This window comes from Indicator indicator, chromosome Z (assembly GCF_027791375.1).
Source record: "Indicator indicator isolate 239-I01 chromosome Z, UM_Iind_1.1, whole genome shotgun sequence".
Lineage (NCBI taxonomy): Eukaryota > Metazoa > Chordata > Aves > Piciformes > Indicatoridae > Indicator > Indicator indicator.
In genome coordinates, this window is record NC_072053.1 from 37,302,061 (window position 1) to 37,322,826 (window position 20,766).

The 20,766-nt window shown below is 40.3% G+C and overlaps 1 protein-coding gene across 1 annotated transcript in view; it reads left to right on the forward strand.

The window, feature by feature from the left end:
• Window positions 1-20,766, forward strand: part of DOCK8 (dedicator of cytokinesis 8) — a 72,112-nt gene that overhangs the window by 21,728 nt on the left and 29,618 nt on the right. The window contains exons 14-24 of the mRNA XM_054398027.1: window positions 6,972-7,089; window positions 8,631-8,701; window positions 9,341-9,479; window positions 10,856-10,957; window positions 11,670-11,765; window positions 12,857-13,091; window positions 14,574-14,738; window positions 15,706-15,881; window positions 17,357-17,452; window positions 18,668-18,763; window positions 19,529-19,678. Of these exons, the coding sequence (XP_054254002.1) occupies window positions 6,972-7,089; window positions 8,631-8,701; window positions 9,341-9,479; window positions 10,856-10,957; window positions 11,670-11,765; window positions 12,857-13,091; window positions 14,574-14,738; window positions 15,706-15,881; window positions 17,357-17,452; window positions 18,668-18,763; window positions 19,529-19,678 (1,444 nt within the window). The remainder of the gene's footprint in view (window positions 1-6,971; window positions 7,090-8,630; window positions 8,702-9,340; window positions 9,480-10,855; window positions 10,958-11,669; window positions 11,766-12,856; window positions 13,092-14,573; window positions 14,739-15,705; window positions 15,882-17,356; window positions 17,453-18,667; window positions 18,764-19,528; window positions 19,679-20,766) is intronic.

Sequence of the window (20,766 nt, forward strand, 5' to 3'; positions counted from 1 at the left end):
TTTTGGTAGATTTTAATTTATTAAATTCTTGAAAACTGTTTTCAGTATACTTTTAAGCGAGTATTATTTCAAAAGCAACAACAGCATTTCAAAACAATCTTTATAATTTGGTATTGTGAACTGCTGTTAGCTCTCTTTATGAAAATCATTAGCATAATATCTGCATTCCCATTCTGCTGAGCACTTTAATTTTAAATCTCTCATAACTGATAAATATTGTGTTTTGCCTTCCAAACAAATCTCATGTTGTGTTCTTGATGCCATTGTTCTTCAGATTCAGTATTTGTTTGTTCTTTGCTCTATAGTGTGGGAAAAAAAGGCACACTGTCAGCAAGAAAATCTTGTTAAGGAAAGCTTTTAAAAAAATGAAATTAAATGCAAATAATTTTTAGTGTATTCCAAGTAAATGAGTGCTCTTCTCTTTCTCAAGAAGCTAAATTAAGTCTTCCAGAGACCTGTAGAAATTAAAGATTGAAATTAATGTGTAGGTATCTCAGTGCAAGCCTCTTCCTAAAGTAGAAGGAATGTGGGACTGAATGACAATTCTTAAATCCAGTTCCAGTTCTAACACTTACCTTTCTGCAAAGCTTTGAATCCTATGTCATTCACTAAGGTTTTTAAGCATTTTCAACTGTAATTTTAGAAGTACATTATCTCTGGTAAGTATGAAATTTTGCCTCATATTATCTAACACATGTAACCTCAGCAGGGTATGTATCCTGTATTTGAGGAAGGTACAGCGTGCTACTGTATTTGCTGGTGCTCCTTGACAGTGTCATTTGTTAATTAATTATATTCATTTAGCAAAATAATCTCACCTTAATTCTTAGCTGTATCGTCATATTTCAAATAGGTTCACTATTATGTGTAAAAATCTGGTATGTCAGAAATTTCACTTTTGGTTATTGGAATTCAATGAGAATTTTAAGATGGAGCTTTACCTCTGTTTACGTAACTGGAGAAGTCACAAGGCCTGAGATTGCAAATGGATGTATAAAAGTACAGTTCTACAGTTACAGTCTTCCTTTCTTCAGCTCTTTACACTTCATTCATTCAACTTCTGTCCTAGTGGTCAAAGTTCTGTCCATGGACAAGGTTGACCATGAGCCAGCAATGTGGTCAAGAAGGCCAATGCCATTCTGGGGTGTGTTAGAAGGTGGTGGTCAGTAGGTCGAGAGAGGTTCTCCTCCCCCTCTACTCTACCCTGGTGAAGTCATATGTGGAGTATTGTGTCCAGTTCTGGGCCCCTCAGTTCAAGAAGAACAGGGAGCTGCTTGAAAGAGTCCAGCGCAGAGCCATGAAAATGATTAATGGAGTGGAACGTCTCCCTTTCAAGGAGAGACTGAGGGAGCTGGGGCTCTTTAGCTTGGAGGAGACTGAGAGGTGACCTCATTAATGTTTACAAATATGTAAAGGGTGAGTGCCAAAAGAATGGAGTCAGGCTCTTCTCGGTGATACCTAATGACAGGACAAGGGGCAATGGGTAGAAATTGAGGCATAGTAACAGGGGAGTTGGACTAGATGATCTTTCAAGGTCCCTTCCAGCCCCTAACGTTCTGTGATTCTGTGATACTGTGTCCAGCTCTGAGGCTCTCAATACACAGACCTTGACCTGATAGAGTGGGTCCAGGGGAGGGCCACAAAAATGATCAAAGGTCTGGAGCATCTCTCCTATAGGACAGGTGAAAAGAGTTGTGGTTGTTCAGCTTGAAGAAAAGAAGGCTCCAGGGAGACTTCATAGTGGCCTTCCAGTACTTGAAGGGGGGACTACAAGAAAGTTGGGAAGAGACTATTTACAAAGGCATGTAATGATAGGACAAGGGGCATTGTTTTTAAATTAGATCAGGGTAGATTTAGATTAAACATTAGGAAGAAGTTCTTTAATAGGAGGGTGGTGAGAACACTGATATAGGTTACCCTGAGGAGTTGGAGATGCCTCATCCTGGGAAGTGTTTAAGACCCTGCAGGCTGGATGAGGTTTTAAGCAATCGGTTCTAGTGGGAGGTGTCCCTGCCCATGGCAGTGGGACTGGAACTAGGTGATCTTCAAGATCTTGTCTAACTGAAGCCATTCTATGATTCCATGATTACTTATTTGCAGTATTTGATATTTGAAGTAATGATGGGTCAGTTCAGTGATATATAATGAATAACTATAAGTCCTGGAGAGAAAGCTATCAAAATTTTAGTTGATTTGACTCTGAGATCTAGGTAACGTTTATTCTGTGATTTGAATCTGCAGAAATCTGTGTTTTGAGTCATCCTTCCACTCAGTTGCTCTGGTTCCTCTGCATCATTTTTTTAGTATTGACTCAAACTTCAATAGAAATGTTATTAAGTTTTTCAGACCAATGCTAAGGGACAGGATAAAGTGACAATCACTCTCAGCCTCAGTTTAATGACAGTCTGGCCACTGACCCTTTACCTGATTCTGATGCAGTAACATGAAAAAAATCATTCATATTATTACCCAAATTATCCATTCTAAGATAAAGAACATATAATACATATACATCCTTCTAAAGATGAGATCTTAAAGTTCTTTATTGTTCCATTTCTGCTAGTCAGTGGACGACTAGAACAGATTTCCATGTTTGGTGCAAGTGTTTGTGATTTGCATTATAATTTTCAACCGTGGGTTGTTTTTTTTTTTTTTTTAATTTCTCACCTACCTGGACAACAGCAGAAGACTGGAAATTATAACTAATGGATGTATTTTGCTTCTAGTACCGTAAGTATTAAATAGCAGTGTTAACCCATCCCTCACAGTTCAGCTGTAGAACATTTGTGATTTGTATCAGCAGTGACTATTTGCACATACATTGGCTTTTGCTATGTATGGTTTTCTCCTCACAGTCATCAATGGATATATCTAACATTCATTAGAAGTTTGAAATGCACTTTTTGACATCTCATGTATTCTATAATGTAGCAAGGAGAAGGATTTATGATGTCACACATACGTACAACCAGTAATCACAAAGAAGAATTTTCAGTGAGAAGAGTCACAAACTTGAAACTCTGCATAGATTTTGTGTTGGCAGAAGATAGATCTATGTTGCTTTGCTATGGAAAGTCAACGCTGCTATGTGTAAATCACCGTGAAAGTGTATGAAGGCCAACAAATTAGAATGAGAAGTAGTGCATGGTGTCCTGTGTCAGGCCACGTGGACCCTCAGTTGTTTTCCTAGAAACTGATTCTGAAATCTTATCTTACTGTCGCTCTGCTGGGTTGGTCTATAACCAGAGAGAAGTTGTTTGGATCTATACCTCACCCAAGCCTCTACTGTCATGTGGAACTCTGGTCTCAGTGAAGTTGGGTGCTCTACCATGGCTTTTGTAGACCTGTACTGAGTCCTGAATAGATTCTTTGCTTTTTGTAAGCACTTCTGACTCTGTCTGAAGGTAGAACTTTACATTTTCTGTGGAGGCAGTGAGGGGAGATATTTAATCACATTGACCGAAAGTAATTCATTGCTTTAATGCAGTGACATATTGTTTGAATATTTCTGCTCAGTTCAGAGACTCAAGGGAGACAAAATGCCTCTTGGAGCTCACCACATCTTCATGGTCATTCTATCTGCTCTACATTTAAAAGCCAGTAGTGTGCACTGCCCTGACATCATTGCTCACTGCCGTATGGAGATTCTTCTTGTCATTGCTTCCTCTCGGGTTTTTGGAGGATATGGATGCTGACAGACAGTAGCAATTACAAAGTGATCAGCAATAGGTCTACAAATCATGCCTGTGAGAGGGAGCCTCTTTTGATCATCTCCTCACTGTCCTGCTTCAAAATGTCACTCATGAGTTTCATCTGTGCAGGATATCAAGAGTCAGCATTTCACAGAATCACAGAATTGCCTAGATTGGATAAGACCTTTAAGATCAAATCAAATCATTAACCTAATACTGACAGGTCCTCATCTAAACAATATCTTTAAGCACTGCTTCTACACAGCTCTTAAATACTTCCAGGGATAGGGACTGCCCTGGGCAAGCTGTTTCAATGCCTGATAACCTTTTCAGTAAAGAAATTCTTCCTGATACCCAATCTAGATTTACCCTGGCACAATTTGAGTTCGTTTCGTCTCATCCTGTCACTTTTTACTTAGTTGAACAGACTGACCCTCGGGTCACTACAACTTCCTTTAAGGTACTTGTAGAAAGCAATAAGGTCACAGAAGTCACAGAATCAGCCAGGTTGGAAGAGACCTTCAAGATCACCAAGTCCCACTAAACACCCAACCCTAACTAATCAACTAAACCATGGCACTAAGTGCCTCATCCAGTCTTTCCTTAAACACCTCCAGGGATGTCGACCCTACCACCTCCCTGCCAATGGGCAATCACTCTTTTTCTGAAGAATTTTTTTCTAAGATCAAGCCTAAACTTCTTTCTGCACAGCTTGAGACTGTGTCCTCTTGTTCTGTCACTGGTTGACCAGGAGAAGAGACCAACCCCCATCTGCCTACTACCACCCTTCAGGTAGTTGTAGAGGGCAATAAGGTTTCCACTGAACATTCTTTTCTCCAGGCTTAAACAGTCCCAGTTCTTTCAGCCCTCATAAGATACGTGTTCTAGGCCCTTTATCAGCCTTGTGCCCTTTTTTGACACGCTCAATGTGTTTGTTGTAGTGAGGGGCCCAAAACTAAACACAGTACTCAAAATGTAGCCTCACCTGTGCTGAGTAGAGGGGAATAATCACTTCCCCAGTCCTATTGCCCACACTCTTCCTGATACAGGCCAGGTTGCTACTGGCATTCTTGGCCACCCAGGCTGATCAGGCTAGTCAAGCAGGACCTGCTTTTCATAAACCCATGCTGACTAGGCCTAATCATCTGATTGTCTTGCAAATACTGCATGGTGGTACTCAGGATGATCAGCTTCTCCAGTGTATTTGGTTTGGCATTTGGCCCTTAGCCAGGGCCAAGCCACAACACCCAGCACCAAAGACAAATTGACAGGCCTGCAGTTTTCCAGATCCTCCTTCAGGCCCTTCTTGTAGATGGGTGTCACACTGGTTAACTTCCAGTCTGACGAGACCTCTGTAGTTGGCCACAACTGTTGGAAAAACGATGGAAAGTGGCCTCTTCTTCCTCAGCACTGATGGGTTTTATGCACATGTAAGCAAGAACCCTAAAACTACTGGACCATAAATGGCACAAGCTTCAGTACAATACTTGCTGAAGTAATATTTCTTTGGTTGTGTAGTCAGCAGAGAGGTCTCTGTGATTTTACGTATATTTCAACTCAAGTCACATCTAAATGTAAAAGCCAGTGCTCAGGGACATTATATGGATTTGTGGCATCTTCTGATGGTTTGCAGATTAATGAAGTAATGACTGGATTATGCAGCCTCCTGTGCATGTACTTCTTCACCTCTGGCAGAAGTAATGTTGATAATACCCTTCATTCTTCCAAGCACAATTCAGTGGAGGTTACCAATACATTTCTCTCTTTCACTCAACTTTTCCTAACATCATCTTGGAGAAGTAGTCAGAGGAGAAATTGCACTTAAGAAGGTAAGGAAGAAAGTGCTTTAGCTGGGCAGGCAGGAGTACTATTCTGACCAAAAGGAATGGTAAGTTACATGCCTGTTTGTTTGTTTGCCAAGGCTTGCCATCACCCACATATCTTGTGTGGGTTAGGAAGGTAGCTTGAACTGTGTGTAGTTGGAGATTACTTTGCCACATTGCGACAAATGGTAGAAAGGAGAATCAATCACAGTTCTCCATGTCACAAGATACAATAAATGGAAGATGGACTGTCTGACCTAGTGGAAATATTTTCCAAAGCTGCTTCACATTTTCAGCTGATGATGGTGCTGAGGAAATATCTCTGGTAAGGGCAGAGTGATTTTATGTGTAGCTTCTGACTATCACAGACAGAAAGAAAGCGTGAAAGCCAGAATGTATATAATCCAGGTGTAGCTGAAATCTCAAACTTGCTGTAGACTTTGTTGAAGAAAAAGCTTTCTATTAGCTTTTTGACTCTTTTCCCAGAATTGCTGGGTCTTGAATTTGGAAGACCTTCTATGCTGCCAAATTCTCCACTGAAATTAAGGGTGTTTTTTAAATTAAGTGTTATCATAGAATCATAGAATCAAGAAGGTTGGAAGAGACCTCAAAGATCATCGAGTCCAACCTGTCACCCTAAACCTCATGACTATCTAAACCATGGCAGCAAGCGCCACATCCAATCCCACCTTGAACACCACCAGGGATGGTGACTCCACCACCTCCCTGGGCAGCCCATTCCAATGGCCAACCACTCTCTCTGCGAAGAACTTTCTCCTCACCTCCAGCCTAATTTTCACCTTCAGCCTAAATGTCTATGTGCAAATACTAGTAAGCAACAGAGTGTACTGTATTTTAAAGCATTATTCATATTCATTACTGAATAATAATAAGTATCAGTTTCTGGAATCCTAGTTAAAAATATCTTGTTTGTATTTACTTAAATTCTTTGATACTGCTTTTTCATTTGCATAACCTAGAAATACATGCCATTTTGTTTCTATAAGATAGGAATATATGAACTTCAATTGTTGGATATATTTACTAGTTTATTTGTTTCTATCACCTTTGAGTGATTCCTTACTCCTTCCAAAGTCTTGATTCTTCAAAGCTGACAAGGGAACTGCTTTCTTGAAAGTTACTTGGTTTTCATTATGTTGAGCAAATACATTCATACATTTGTAATTGAGTTACATATTTAAAAAAAGATAGGGAGACTGCCTTCTGAAATAGCATGCTGTATGAGAAACCTTAAACATAGTATGATCTGTGTGTCACAGTAAGAACTTACCGTTTCCTTGTGAACTTTTGAAGGAGAGTTCTAGCAAAGCTTTCACTATCTCAGTGAAATTGAAGAACAGGAAAAGGAATATGAAAAATGCTTATTTGTGCACTTCATTTTGAACTGCAAATGCTTGTCATTTACCCATTTTATTCTTCCTTTTCTTCCTTCCAGAAATCTCCTCTATGTTTACCCTCAGAGGCTGAATTTTGCTAACCGCCTGGCTTCTGCAAGAAATATTACCATCAAGATCCAGTTTATGTGTGGTGAAGACCCATCCTGTGCAATGCCGGTAAACACTGAGATTTCTTAGCAGGCTTCCACTTACGTGCATTCCCAAGGAACCTCTGAAGAGAAAAGTCATTGTTTGCTTCCCACCACCACAGTTTCTAGTGGGACCTTGGGAAGCCTTAACATTGATGTTCTCATCAGAATGCAGACTTGTCCCTTGAGTGGAACAGAAGCATATCACTCCTTCTAATCTCTTTTTCTTGCCTTGTTTTCAGAAGACTGACAGCATATTAAATGGGGTGGGGTGGAAACTTGAATGATAAAATTCACAGAGCTTCAGAGACCTTTTAAGAATTAAGGGGTCACACTCAGTTGGGATCTTCATTGTGTGAATCTGAACAGGTGCACAATCACGCAGTGCAGGCAGAGTTTGCCATGTTTGAAACACTCCGTGTGTTAGGGCTTAAGTGTGCATGACTGGCACAGCAGACAGCACTATGTTCAGGTTATTCAACATCGTTCATTATAAGATTCTCTCTTCAGCTTTGCCAAGCTTCAGAGGTTCACTTTGAAGCATTCCAACCTAGATATCTGCTTCAGCCTGAACTTTATGGGAAATTTTCACACAGTAATTGACTGTTTGCGAATGACATTGGGATAAAATCTTCTATGTGTTAGTGAAGGGAAATGAGTGGAAATATTACTCTGAGATGTTTTAATCCAACAGTATGTTGGAGCAAGGACTGACACCTGACCAGCCTTTATCAGTGTGCTGATGCTGCACAATACATCATAATTTTATGCCACATGAGCTCTGGAATTGAAATCAGAGGATCAGCACAGTGTTCTCCCAAGCTACTTTTCTTCCAGAGATGGGGGTGTACTCTGTGGATGCAACACTGCCTTTGACACAACACAGCATTGCTGGTTTCCTTAAACGTTACCCATATGACAGTTAGGACAGACACAGCTCACCTGGCAATCCTCTCAACTGTAGGAAAGCTTCACCTCAGTACTTATGGACTTGTAGTGTACAGATATCCTTGTCCGAGATCATCTCCCTGGGCTCCCTTTAAAATTACTAAGTTTCAGGACCTTACCATGAAGCTGTGTCTGAAATGAGGGAAGCAATTTAAACATCAAAAAATGCTTATTTCTTTTCACTGACTGTAAAGGAATTTAGACCTCTAAGGTAAGATGAGATGGATCTCACCCTAAAAAGAGCAGGCAACAACCAAAAAAGCAAATTTTTAAAAATAATTTTAATTTAATTTTTTTAGAATTTAGTTAAAGGCAATGTGACATTGTGGAAGAGGCTTACCACAACTTTATTCATGCAAGTCCTCATGTTTTAGTGCAAGACTGGAGAATGTGATGTAAGGTAGTCAGTGGTGCTGGGAATGGCCTCTGCTGCATTTTTCTGGTGGTTTACCCTAAGTGGTGTGTGGGGAAGATGCTTGGTAATAAGTCGTTTGTGTCAATGTGTTCCAGTAAAATTGAATATTCAAATTTAGCCTTTTTATACTCTCTTAAAATTTATGCAGGACAATGAAAATGAAATATTGTAGACCTGAGTACTGCTATTTTCTTTTCTTAATGTAGGTAATTTTTGGGAAATCTTCAGGTTCAGAATTTGTGCAAGAAATATACACACCTGTCACATATCATAATAAGTAAGTATTGTAACTATTTGTATTACTTGACATACAGTAATTATGACCTCTTTACATGATTCTTAACCTACATAGTTCATGAAGGAATGTTGGTACTAATACATTTATTTTAAACATTCACATTTTGAGAGCTTATCATGCCTAATTTGGATTGCTCTGTGTTTGCACATAAGTAACCATTGCATAAGTAGCCATTGCTTTACTTGTTTGGTGATTTTCAGAGGTTACTTGAGAATATTCCTTATATGAAGATTAAGGAGCAAGAGCAGGAAGCAGCAGCACAACTCTATCATTCACTTTGATGATTTTGCAGGTCTGAAAGAGACTAAGGGACATTCTCATTCTCAGATCTACATAATAAATACTCTGGAACACAAAATAACACTGAGTATTTATAAAGATATAGAAATGTATGAAAGATGAAAATTCCGTCTGATACCATCTGTGCTCTTCCTGATTCAAGACTGTAGATAGATCATAATTATAGCTGTATATATAGGTATTTTGTTTAACTTGGCTATGAGGATGTTTTCAGGATTTATACAGTTTTTATAGCCATCCTAAAGCCCATCAGCAAATTTGCCTTCTGCTCAGTCTCATACTTACATTGGAAATTAGCTTGACACTTTTTTTAAACAGGTCCCCTGACTTCTATGAAGAAGTGAAAATTAAACTGCCAGCAAAACTCACAGAGAAACACCATCTATTGTTCACCTTCTATCACATCAGCTGCCAGCCAAAGCAAGGAGCATCTGTGGAAACCCTCCTTGGGTATTCAGTAAGTTCTGTGCGATATGTATGTCTGTATATCCCATACCAACTGACTCTTTGATAATCAAGACAACTTCCAGGTTATGGCAATGTGTCAAAACCAGTAGAATGTCTTAATGTTAATTGTCAGAAACCAACCTGTGCTTTATTACAACCTCATCCTATAATTTTACATCGTTAAATAACTTTAAGTTGATGAATTCACATGACCCAACTGAAGTACTCACCAAACTATTCGCAACAACAATGCTTTATAGCATATTGCCCAATTCTGTTAGATGCTATTTATTAGGAAAAAAAAATACCACCACCACCAAAAAACCTAGACCATAAGCAATTACAACATTTACTGTTATCTAACATGTTTATATATGAGGTAATAACTGGCATAATACTTTCAATTATGTTTTTTTAATGGCATATCATTCATCCTCTAATGTGTCTTGTAATTTAGAAGTTAAATTGTAATCTTCTCACATTCGTTATCCTCCTGTTGTGACTGGCAATGTTTTAGCTTAAGAAATACATATAGTACCATAGTATTTTTTAACTTTTTCTTTCTAAATTGATATTTTTAATTGAAGAAATTTTGAAGAGGAAGGCCCTGATGATGATGATGATAATACTTCAGATTTTCAAACATCCTGTGCTGTCATCACGAACTGAGATGCAGGGCCAGAATAGTTCTTTCTTGTGTTTCTGCTACACAGTTTGTATTTGCTTTTTATCACAGTACTGAGAACCCTTTTAGATATGCTTTCTTTTGTGGACAGGTATAGTCTCACCAGTGTCAGTGGGGTTGGTAAGAAGTAAATTAGTTTATAGTTCAGAAGAAAGACATGGCTTACATGAGGACTTAATTTTCAAGCTTCTGTTCACCTACATACAAAATATTTCTTCCCTGCACAGCCTCTTTAAGACTTGAACAGGAGAAAAATCAAGTGTGTCCAAATACAAATACAGAGTTACAATGAGTCATTTTGGTCTTAATTCGCATAGCAACCATGACTAAGGTGTTCAGTTTAGCAAGACTTTAACTCTGTTGATGTGCTTCAAAGCCTAGTATCAGTCTATTCAAAATACATTATTTTTTAAAATGAAAATCATTCTGATAGGCTTTATTAGAAAAATTCATCATACATGAAAAGCTCCGTGTTTGTTTTCTTCAAGAGGGATGGTTTGTAAAGTGGTTCTGTACATTTTTCTACAGTAGCTATCAGTGAATTTAAAACACAAAGAAATTAATGTTAAATGGGTTAAAGCAGAAAAGTTTGGGTCAATATCTCATTTGGTGTTTTGTTGACTGTACATAACAAATTAGATAAATAATCCTAATCAGATATAATCATGAATATTGCTGTGTTCTCTCTTCATCTGTTTCAGTGGCTGCCAATTCTCTTAAATGATCGTCTTCAAACTGGACATTATTGTCTTCCTGTTGCATTGGATAAACTGCCTGGCCACTATTCAATTCACTCTCCAGAGGTACAAAGAAAATTATTAAAAGATAATATTTTCCTAATGTAGAAGAACATCATAAGTGTTATACAGACTAATGTTGCTGTCTGCTTGTAGATAATACTTCTTTTTTGTACTTTAAAAGGGGAACCTCTGGAGAAAAATGTTGTTATTATTGTTCTTATTATTGTTATTTTACATTGTTTTGGCTTTTAAAGTTATCTATCCAAGAAAATTCTTGTAAATTTTCTAATAAGGGATAAAATTGTTTAGAGGCTGTCAAGTCAATATCTGGTTTTCTTCTCTAGGATGATTTGCTCATTTTTTGTGCAGGAGAGGGAGGAGAAATGGAATCAGGTGATGCTACTGGAGAAGAAAACTGTGCCTTTTGAGTAAATATGGCATGTAGGGAACTACCTAGAGGGTTAAAACTGCACCACATCACCATGGAGTGAATGGGAACTTGTAGTCTTAAAAATATCCCATCAGAAGATATATGTTTACATTGTCGGTGCTAGACATCCACCTGAAGTGCTCCAAATTTCTCTGTTCAATGCATCAACTTGTCTCCATCTCACTGATGTGAACAAGAACATGCCTAGCTGTGGTTCTCTGTATGGCACTCAATTCAGATATCTGAAATAAAGTGCATGAATATTCTATAGAACCCTGTGTAAACGGACTTTCTGTTTTATTGTTAAAAGGCAGATGATAATCCTGTATTTCTTTTCTGTCACAGAAAGTTCCACCTCAGACACCACCTATTAAGTGGGTTGAAGGACACAAGGGTGTTTTCAACATTGAAGTGCAAGCTGTTTCATCTGTTCACACTCAGGTAATGCATTAGAAACAATACACAGCTGTAGTTTCCTTTAAAACGGAATTCAGAAGTCTAGGCTGACTTTGGAAGTTTGTGAAATGAAGGCGTTTAAGCCCACACAGGTTAAAAACAGCTAGCAGTTAGGGAAATAACCTGATATCCTCAATGAAAGAAATTTTTGGTGAAATGAAATCTAATGGTACAAGTGAACAAATGAGCACTATCAGCAACAAGTAACATCAAGGCAGTGTGTTACCCTTTCAGCTCAGCAAGGGTCTGGATAGGCTTTGTTTGAAAGACAATGGCAGGGTACAGGGTCAGTTTCTGCAGCTGGCATCCTCTATTCTGAAAGGCTAGTTCAGTGTGTCCACATCTGCAAAGACATAGCATCTCTCTGCTTTGAGGGACAGGTTATACTGCCAGAACTCTTTAGGCTGCTCAGCAGTGATCAGTGCTGTGTGATGTGAGGACACAGGCTTAGGGCTGAATGGTAACTTTACGATTCTGGACTTTACTGTAGGAAACTGTAGCTTTGCCCATCTTTTTTGGGTAGTGGTTTGAGATAGAGCAGCTTCATTTTATTTATGGTGCCTTACAGTGGCTCCTATCCATCATACTGTTCTCGTTAACTCTGGTAGCTACATCCTAACTGAAGGCCTCATGTGTGAGGAAGGTCCATGATCCCTTTGTGGCATGCTTTTTCATTACAAGTAAGGCATGCTCATACGATACATAAGTTGTACATAGCTGGAACTTAGGTGTGGATGGCAAAGTGACTTTAGACATGTGACATGATGGAGTTTTATCAGAGAGAGAGAGAGGAAACACGCTTTTCACATAATGAAGAAATTGCTTTAATGAAAGCTTTAACTTTTCTGCTTTTAATCTGATGTAACCAGAGTCTAAATTTAAGCCAGATGAAAAGGGACAAACAAAAGGCTGCATCAGTTGCTTTACAGATTGATCTCTAGGGCTAGCCACCACTGCAAGCCAGAGGGTGAAACTAATTTCTTGTATCCCATCAGGTAGATCAATCAGGCTTTGGTTAGCTAGCAGCAGCTTAAACTATATCAACTTTGTTAACTGTGAGTGAACTATATTTGCAGGACAATCACCTGGAGAAGTTCTTCACTTTGTGCCATTCTCTAGAAAGTCAAGTGACATTCCCCATTCGACTGATGGACCAGAAGATTACAGAGGCTGCACTGGAACATGAATTGAAACTCAGCATTATCTGTTTGAATTCCTCACGTCTAGAACCTCTTGTATTGTTTTTACATTTGGTACTAGATAAACTTTTCCAGCTATCTGTACAGCCCATGGTTATAGCTGGCCAGACAGGTATTTACTGGTGCAAGCAACCTAGAAATGTGAGGGAAATACTGATAAATACCCAGTCTCAGATTTAGTATTTAGTGCACTTCAGAAGGAGTTGTGCTTCTCAAGACAGTTTCACTGTGCAATATAAGCAAGTTTAACTGAGTTTCTGCCGTCTCTCCTTTTCCACTTATATGTAAGACTCTCAAACTGTGTTTGGAAGGTAGACAAAATTGCAGTAGTTTACTTATCTGGAAGTATAGGTCATAAAGTGGTTTGTGGTTTAAGTTTATTTGGAATTCTGTTGTTTTGCAAGGAAAACACCAGAAAAAAAAAAAACACTAACCCTGTGTTGCTTGTTGAACCACATCCTCTGCCTAAATAGCTTTAGACAGAATTGGATGATCACAAAGACAGAGAGGGCATAAAAATGCATACAGATTTTTCTGTTACTGAAGCTGCTAGTTGCCCATCACATATGTCAGCTCTGGAGGGAAGGCGTGCTTGGAGGTAGTGGTGTGGCTTACTTCTTATCTTATTGTGGTGGTTTGAAGCCAGATAGATCCTCTCTTGCCACGAGAGGGAGAAAAGAATGACACTCACACAAATGGATTGAAGAGTGATGGAAAGTTTAAATGGAAAAGCAATTGGTCAAACTGCAAAAAACTACAAGCACAGTGGCAGAGATATCCCAAAGCATACAGAGTCCCTTACACAACACCCAAAGACCTCCCAACGATTCCCTTCTCCCCACCTGAGGGTATACCCAAGGCCCCCAGAGCTCTTCCTTCCCCCCCCGCCCCCCACTGCTAGGCTAGTCTCAGGCTGGCCAGGTCTGAGATTGCCCCCCATACCCCCCTTTGTCCTTCTGGCATTGGGCCTAGATAGGCCTAAGAGGCCTTGAGATACTCCCCCACCATTACCTGATAAGAGAGCATCTCCCACAGGAGCAGAAAAGGAAGAAAGAGGCAGAGAATGACTCTGCAGATGGATTTATAGGGGGCAGGATTTGTGGGTAGCAATACGCCGTCTCCTGTGTCCACCTGATTGGGTTGGACACTCAGGACACCGGAGGTGTAGCTTATGTGGCAGTGACAGGAGGCACCCAGGCTGAACTGCCACACTTGTTTTGGTAATCAACATTTGTCATCCACTATAATATTTGTAGAAAAGCCAGATAGCTTGTACTTGTCAGTCAGAGAATAGTGAGTCTTACAGTTCTTCAAGCTGGTATTTTAGAGGAAATAAGTGAAGGCTGCTAAAAATGGTAGTTGAAGGTTCCAGTCTGCCTTTATTTTGGGCAGAAGTTAGTGGGTCTACTGAAGACTGGTTCTTGGTCTATGTAGACCTTGAGTCTAGTCAAGTATAGCAACTGCTGTCTAGAGCTCTGTATTTATTAAGACCTGAAGCCAATCTTGTAGGATTAGTTGTTGGTACAAAGAATACCCTCATCTGATTGTATTGTACTTCTCACTGCTGAGACTAATTCTTGCCTTTGTTTCACAGCCAACTTCTCACAGTTTGCCTTTGAATCCGTGGTTGCAATAGTGAACAGTCTCCATAACAGCAAAGACCTGAGCAAAGACCAGCATGGGAGGAATTGCCTCCTAGCATCTTACGTCTACTATGTGTTTCGTCTGCCAGACCCTCAAAGAGAAGTGGTCAAGCCAGGTAATTTTGGTGCAAGTATTTCTTTATCAACATATGCTATTCAGCATGGTGCTTCTGAGAAGAGGACTTGGAGAAGTGGCCTATAAAACCAGAAAACACAACCTCTCAGTCTTAGATTGCATACTACTAAAGCACAGTACTGTTCAGACATATAGTTTTTCTCAGAGGAAGGTCAGGGATCTCAGCATTGCAATAAGCAAAATGGACATGTCCCTCATAATCTCTATCAGTCATTTTTTTAATATGCAAGGATGAGTTGAGACGACTACAACTATATATAACACTGTAGCTTCATCTAGGTGAAAGAGAGAGACATCTACTAAGCTGAGGCCTTTTATGAGAAATTTGCTGTAGAAATTAAAACAGCCTTAGGAGGCCCATTTCTTACTGCCCTGTACCTTAGTAAACTACTTTCCATGAAACTAGCTTACTGCAAAGTGGCATAGGGCTGAGCTCTGCCAGTTTCTCAATCAAGTTAGGGATGTCATGAGAGGGTAAAATTCTGTATGTTGGCCAGCAGGTTGAGGAAGGTGATCCTTCTCTTCTCCTTACCACTGGTAAGGCCACACTTGGAGTACTAGGTCTAGTTCTGGGCTACGCAGTACAAGAGACACCTGGACATACTGGAGATAGACTAACCATGGGTGGTGAAGGTGATGAAGGGACTGGATCACCTCTCCAGTGAGGAAAGGCTGAGAGAGGTGGGACTCTTCAGCCCAGAGAAGAATCTTTTGTTGCTGCTTATGCAATCACTCTGTGGGTTGTTGACTCAGAAAACATCCGCATCTTGTCATTTGGTGCCTATGTAAGTTGTTAATGAAGCAGTTGGTGGTGAGATTTTTCAGGGGTTTTATGCTATTCTCAAAATGCTGATGCTGTAACAACACTGAGTAAAACTGGCTCGAACCTCATGTTTGTCTCAAAGATAAGTTCTTTAGTCTAAGTTCAAACATCTCCCTACGGGCAGGTTCAGGCAGCAGTGCCATATTGACAGAGTCTCGCTATTACACGTTTGGACGTACCTCCGCTGTGTCTGTTGGGAGCAAACTCCTGCAGAGCCGAGTGATAAGCTGTAGCAATCCTGACATTGCAGTTGCACAAACCGCTACTGATGAAGAGGTCAAAAGCATCATGTCATCCAAGGTAAGAGAATGAAGTCAAGTATCTGGAGAGTTGTATTGGCCTAAACCTAATAATCTAGATTTGATGTTTGAAGGTTGGATTTGCTTCATGTAAATGTATTGTGTCTATCACCAGAAGCATTTGCTGTTTCTCTGATTTAGCACAGGCATGCATTAAATCCCATTCCCAAGTTCTGATGTCTCTTATCAGTTAAGAGAGCAAGCAGTAAGAACTCCCTTTCTTGTTTCAGGTTTAGACAAACCACAGTGAAATTTGCCTTTTTTTGGCATGCTTCACTCCTGTTCTTCCTGACATTCAGCTCCTGTTTGCACCTAGTGACATGTGCATGTTGCAGAGAGTCAGTGTGAGAGAAGACTACTATTGATTATACTAGAAACAGATTCACTTTCTGAAAGGGATGAAAGAGTTCAAGGGTTCTCAGAAGGGAAATAGTTACCTTAAAATGCTTCTTTAAACTTAGTTCTTTGTGTTCTTTTTTTTTTTAATCACAGAGCCTGTTTGGTGCTGAATAGTTTACTGTAAAAAAAAAAAAAAAAAAAAAAAGAGTAGGCAATTTAAACAACAGCAGCCGCATGATTTTATACAGGCTATAGTACAGAAGCCACATGCATATTTTGTAACTGGGACTTTCCAAAACTTTAATTCAACCACAAAAACACAGACATCCTCTGTCTTTCTCATCCATAGCCACATATTACACTCTGCCTCACCCCTCCCTTTTCTTTAAGTGTTACATATGTAAAACTACGCATCTCAAGCAGATGCTTTTCAGAAACATTTTGAAGTCTTTTCTCCACTGAATGATCATGTCTCTCTAGTTAAAGTGAGTAGGTGCTCGTCTTCAGCAAATGAAACCACAGCTAGTGAGATATACAGGCTTTGCCATTTGCTTATATAGGCATAGGTACTCATCCAGAGCAATTTTTAATAATGTAGGTTGAAAATTAATAGCGTTATGAATTTTACCCTAATGTACTGTGTCCTAAAAATACAGAGCTCAAGATACATTTCTTCTTCCAAATTGATACAAAATTTAGATATTATAGCTTCATCACATTGTAAGTGTAGGAATTTATAATTGGCTGCTGCATTTCACTGCCTTCTAAATTGGCGTTACTTTTAATGGAAGGAAGATTCCCATATGCTGGTTAATTTCCATTGTAGAGCCACCAGTTATGAACTTCCTGAAAGAGTTCCAGAGCTTCCACAGCATAGCTGTAGTGCTGAAGTCCGCCACGTGATGGCAGTGTTGGCATTTGCACGCTGCTGCCTCTGCTGCATGCGGGTGCTTTGGCATCTACTGGGAAGGGGGATGGGGAGAAGTAAGGAGCAAAGCTGTTCAACGTCTGTGCGAACCGTGCAGCGTTCTCCCTCCTTCGCCCCCCACCCCCCCCGCCTCCTCCCTCCCGCTGATTTATTCTCTGTTAATTAGCTTATGTGTTGACGTATGTATTTCTTCTGGCTGTGCCCTCCAGACTACAGATCATGGCTCCAGTCGGATGTCTTTCTATGTTGAAGGAACAAATGAAGTGCCAAGTGTTTGTGCAAGCCCAAGACCATCCAGTAAAAAGGTAACCTACCACTAAGTGTGAGGGCTGCATTAACAGAGTCTAGAGCCTCCTGAGGCAGTGCTGATAATTGGCACTTCTAAATGAGGAAAGGAGAGAGAGAGAAGAGAAAACAACCACCCAAACTTTTCTGCTTCTGTGTCAGAGTCTTTAAATTCTTTCACTAGGATGTATTTAGACAAGTAGCAGCCTGCCTGGACTTTCCTGTCTTTCTCAAGGTGTTAGGGCCTCTGACTTTTTCCAGTGCTGTTTACCCTTCGATACTTGCCTTTACATGTTACACTAAATTGCATGTTTTCCATCTCATGCTTCTGTTTTTCTTCTCCACTTTTTGCAGATTTGAGAAACAAGAAATTACTTTCTATGCTATGTATTCCTAAATAGCTTTTTAACAACATCAAGCATACCATATCACATTAATAATTTTTTCAGATCTGTGTCTTGTGTTTGACACTGATCAGCAGCAGTGGCTTTGGATCAAGAAGCAGTGGAATAACGCTGTAATGAGCAGTTCAGAATCTGCATTATGGATTTCTTTCTTATTCCTGTTTATTGGTTTGTTTTCTGCCCCAAAGCACAGAGGTTTATACCTACTCTGAGTATTGGATTGATGAATATGTTCTATTCCATGTAAATATGCTTAGGAATCTTATTAGCTTTATTGTTTGTGCCAAGAGTAGAAAATAGGCATTGCAATAAATTTTTAGTCTAGATACGAGTTTCCTAACAGTTTAGAGCATTGAAATTGGGTATCTTATGGGCAGACCTCACTGCAAAGACTATTGTCTCCAACTACAAACCTCTGTATAAGCTCTGCTGTGGTTATTGCTGTGTCCTTCTCTCCTATCACAGAGACAATTTTATGTCTAAGTTCTCCAAAAAACACATGGATGTGACAACAGAAACACATAGTGGGGAGTGGTGAATGTGGCTGCTCCCTGTTTTGCACACAGCTAGTGGTCTGAGAATAGACAAAAGCCTTTTCCAATCCAGTTATCTGAGGTTCTGGATCTGTAGAAGTCTGTTTGCCACCAGCATTCCCTATATGTTATTTTGCTCAAATCTGCCTTCTGATCCTGCAGGGATGTGCACACATCCACATTCAGCTGCTGACTTTCCAGTATGAGGGACTTTTTCCACAGGAAAGAGGGAGGATGTTGATACTGGAAGATGTGTTGATAGAAAAGTATTTTCCAACACTCTGTGTTTATTATCTAGCATTTCCATGAGGAGATGGCACTGCAGATGGTGGTCAGCACGGGTATGGTGAGAGAATCTGTCTTCAAGTATGCTTGGTTCTTCTTTGAGCTCCTGGTAAGATTCAATCGTGGTATTTTATAGCAACTTAATAAAGTGAAATGCAGCAGGTACTCCAGGCACAGGTATAGGTGGGTGGTGATCTCTTCAGCTATTCAACCCCAATGTGAAAAGAGGTCCCAAATAATGGAAGTACAAGCAAAGAATTCTACATATTCCCCCCAATTCCACACTGACAGGTTGTGATGGCAAAGTATTGCATGAATTGCATGCAGACTGTTCTACAGTTTGAAGAAAGCTGAACAACAGACATCAAATTAACTCCTGTTCCTGTCTCTTCCACTTCATTAACAACATGGAAGCAGTGATAAGGCCTCCCAAACTCAATTTCACAGACCTCTGAGGTGATGAATGTCAGTGGAAAAAGCATCCTGATTTCCAGTGGCAGTATATAAGCCACCCAACATCAGGTGAAAAAACAAGAAATAATTCCAGAAGAGTCAGTCCTATCTGTTGTTATGAAGGGTAGAAGTTGCAAACAGCAGCCTATCAGGGCTGTAGATGGAAGGGACTGGGGAGGATGATTCTGATTTCAGGTGCTGGGAGTAGCCATCCTTGTGAATATGAACATGGGAATCAGTGTTTACCTGTGTTGAGTCTTAGGCCCTTAGGCCAGTACAGGTAGGATTTTTCACAGCAGCTCTGAGACAACGAGAGTGATTACATCCAGGGAAAAACAACTAAGGAATCTTAATTCCATGGAACTAAAGCAGTAGTTTTACCTCCAGTTTTGGCACTTAATTTTTATTTTCTGCTTTGCAGATAAAGAGTATGGCTCAGTATGTCCACAACATAGAAAAGCAAGACAACCCACGAAGGAGTCGATTCTCTGATCGCTTCAAAGATGATATTACCACTATAGTTAGTGTGGTCACTTCAGAGATTGCTGCACTTTTAGTCAAACCACAGAAGGTAAATGCATGAAATGAGCACCATGGATCCTTGCTGCTGTGTTACGCTGAGCTGTGTTTAATCCCATTTCACTCTCATCAGTGTCACTAGATTTAGACCAAAACTGAGATGGTAACGTCACATGGACCATAAACAAGAGTTCCAGCTTTGCAAGGAACAGTCTTATGCTCCCATGGCAGACATTTTATTTTTATTCATCTCAGCTCCCCAGCCTCCTTCTCAGTGAGGCTGCAGGTTGCAGGGAGAGAATGCCCTCTTTCATTGTCACAAAAGGCTGAACACCCATTTTCAGTGAAAGTGATTACAGCATCAGAGTACATTAGAGGTTGGAAGGGACCTCCAGAGATCATCGAGTCCAACCACCCCTGCCAGAGCAGGATCACCTAGGGTACTCTGCAGAGGAATGCATCCAGACAGGTTTTGAAAGTCTCCAGAAAAGGAGACTCCACAACCTCTCTGGGCAGCCTGTTCTAGTTTTCTGTCACCCTCACTATAAAGAAGTTTCTTCTCATGTTGAGGTGAAATATTCTATGTTCAGGCTTGAACCCATTGTTTCTTACTACTGCGCACCACCAAAAAGAGCCTGGCCCCCTCCACTTGACACCCACCCCTCAGATATTTATAGACATTGATCAGATCCCCTTTCAGTCTTCTCAGGACTGAACAGTCCCAGGGCTCTCAGTCTCTCTTCATAGGGGAGATGCTCAAGTCCCCTAATCATCCTCGTGCCTCTCTGTTGGATTCTCTCCAGCAGGTTTCTGTCTCTCTTGAACTGGGGAGCCCAAAACTGGACACAGTATTGCAGGTGTGGTCTCACCAGGACAGAGTAGAGGGGGAGAAGAACCTCCCTAGGTGTGCTGAACACATTTTTCTTGATACACCCCAGGATACCATTGGCTCTCTTGGCCACAAGGGCACATTGTTGTCCCATGGAGAACTTGCTGTCCACTAGGACACCAAGATTCTCCATGAATCTGCTTTCCAGCAGGGCAGGCCCTAACCTGTAGTGGTGCTTATTATTATTCCTCCCCAGATTCCTTGTGCCAGGTTAGCCAGAGCATCAAACTGCAGGTCAAGCAGGGTTTATT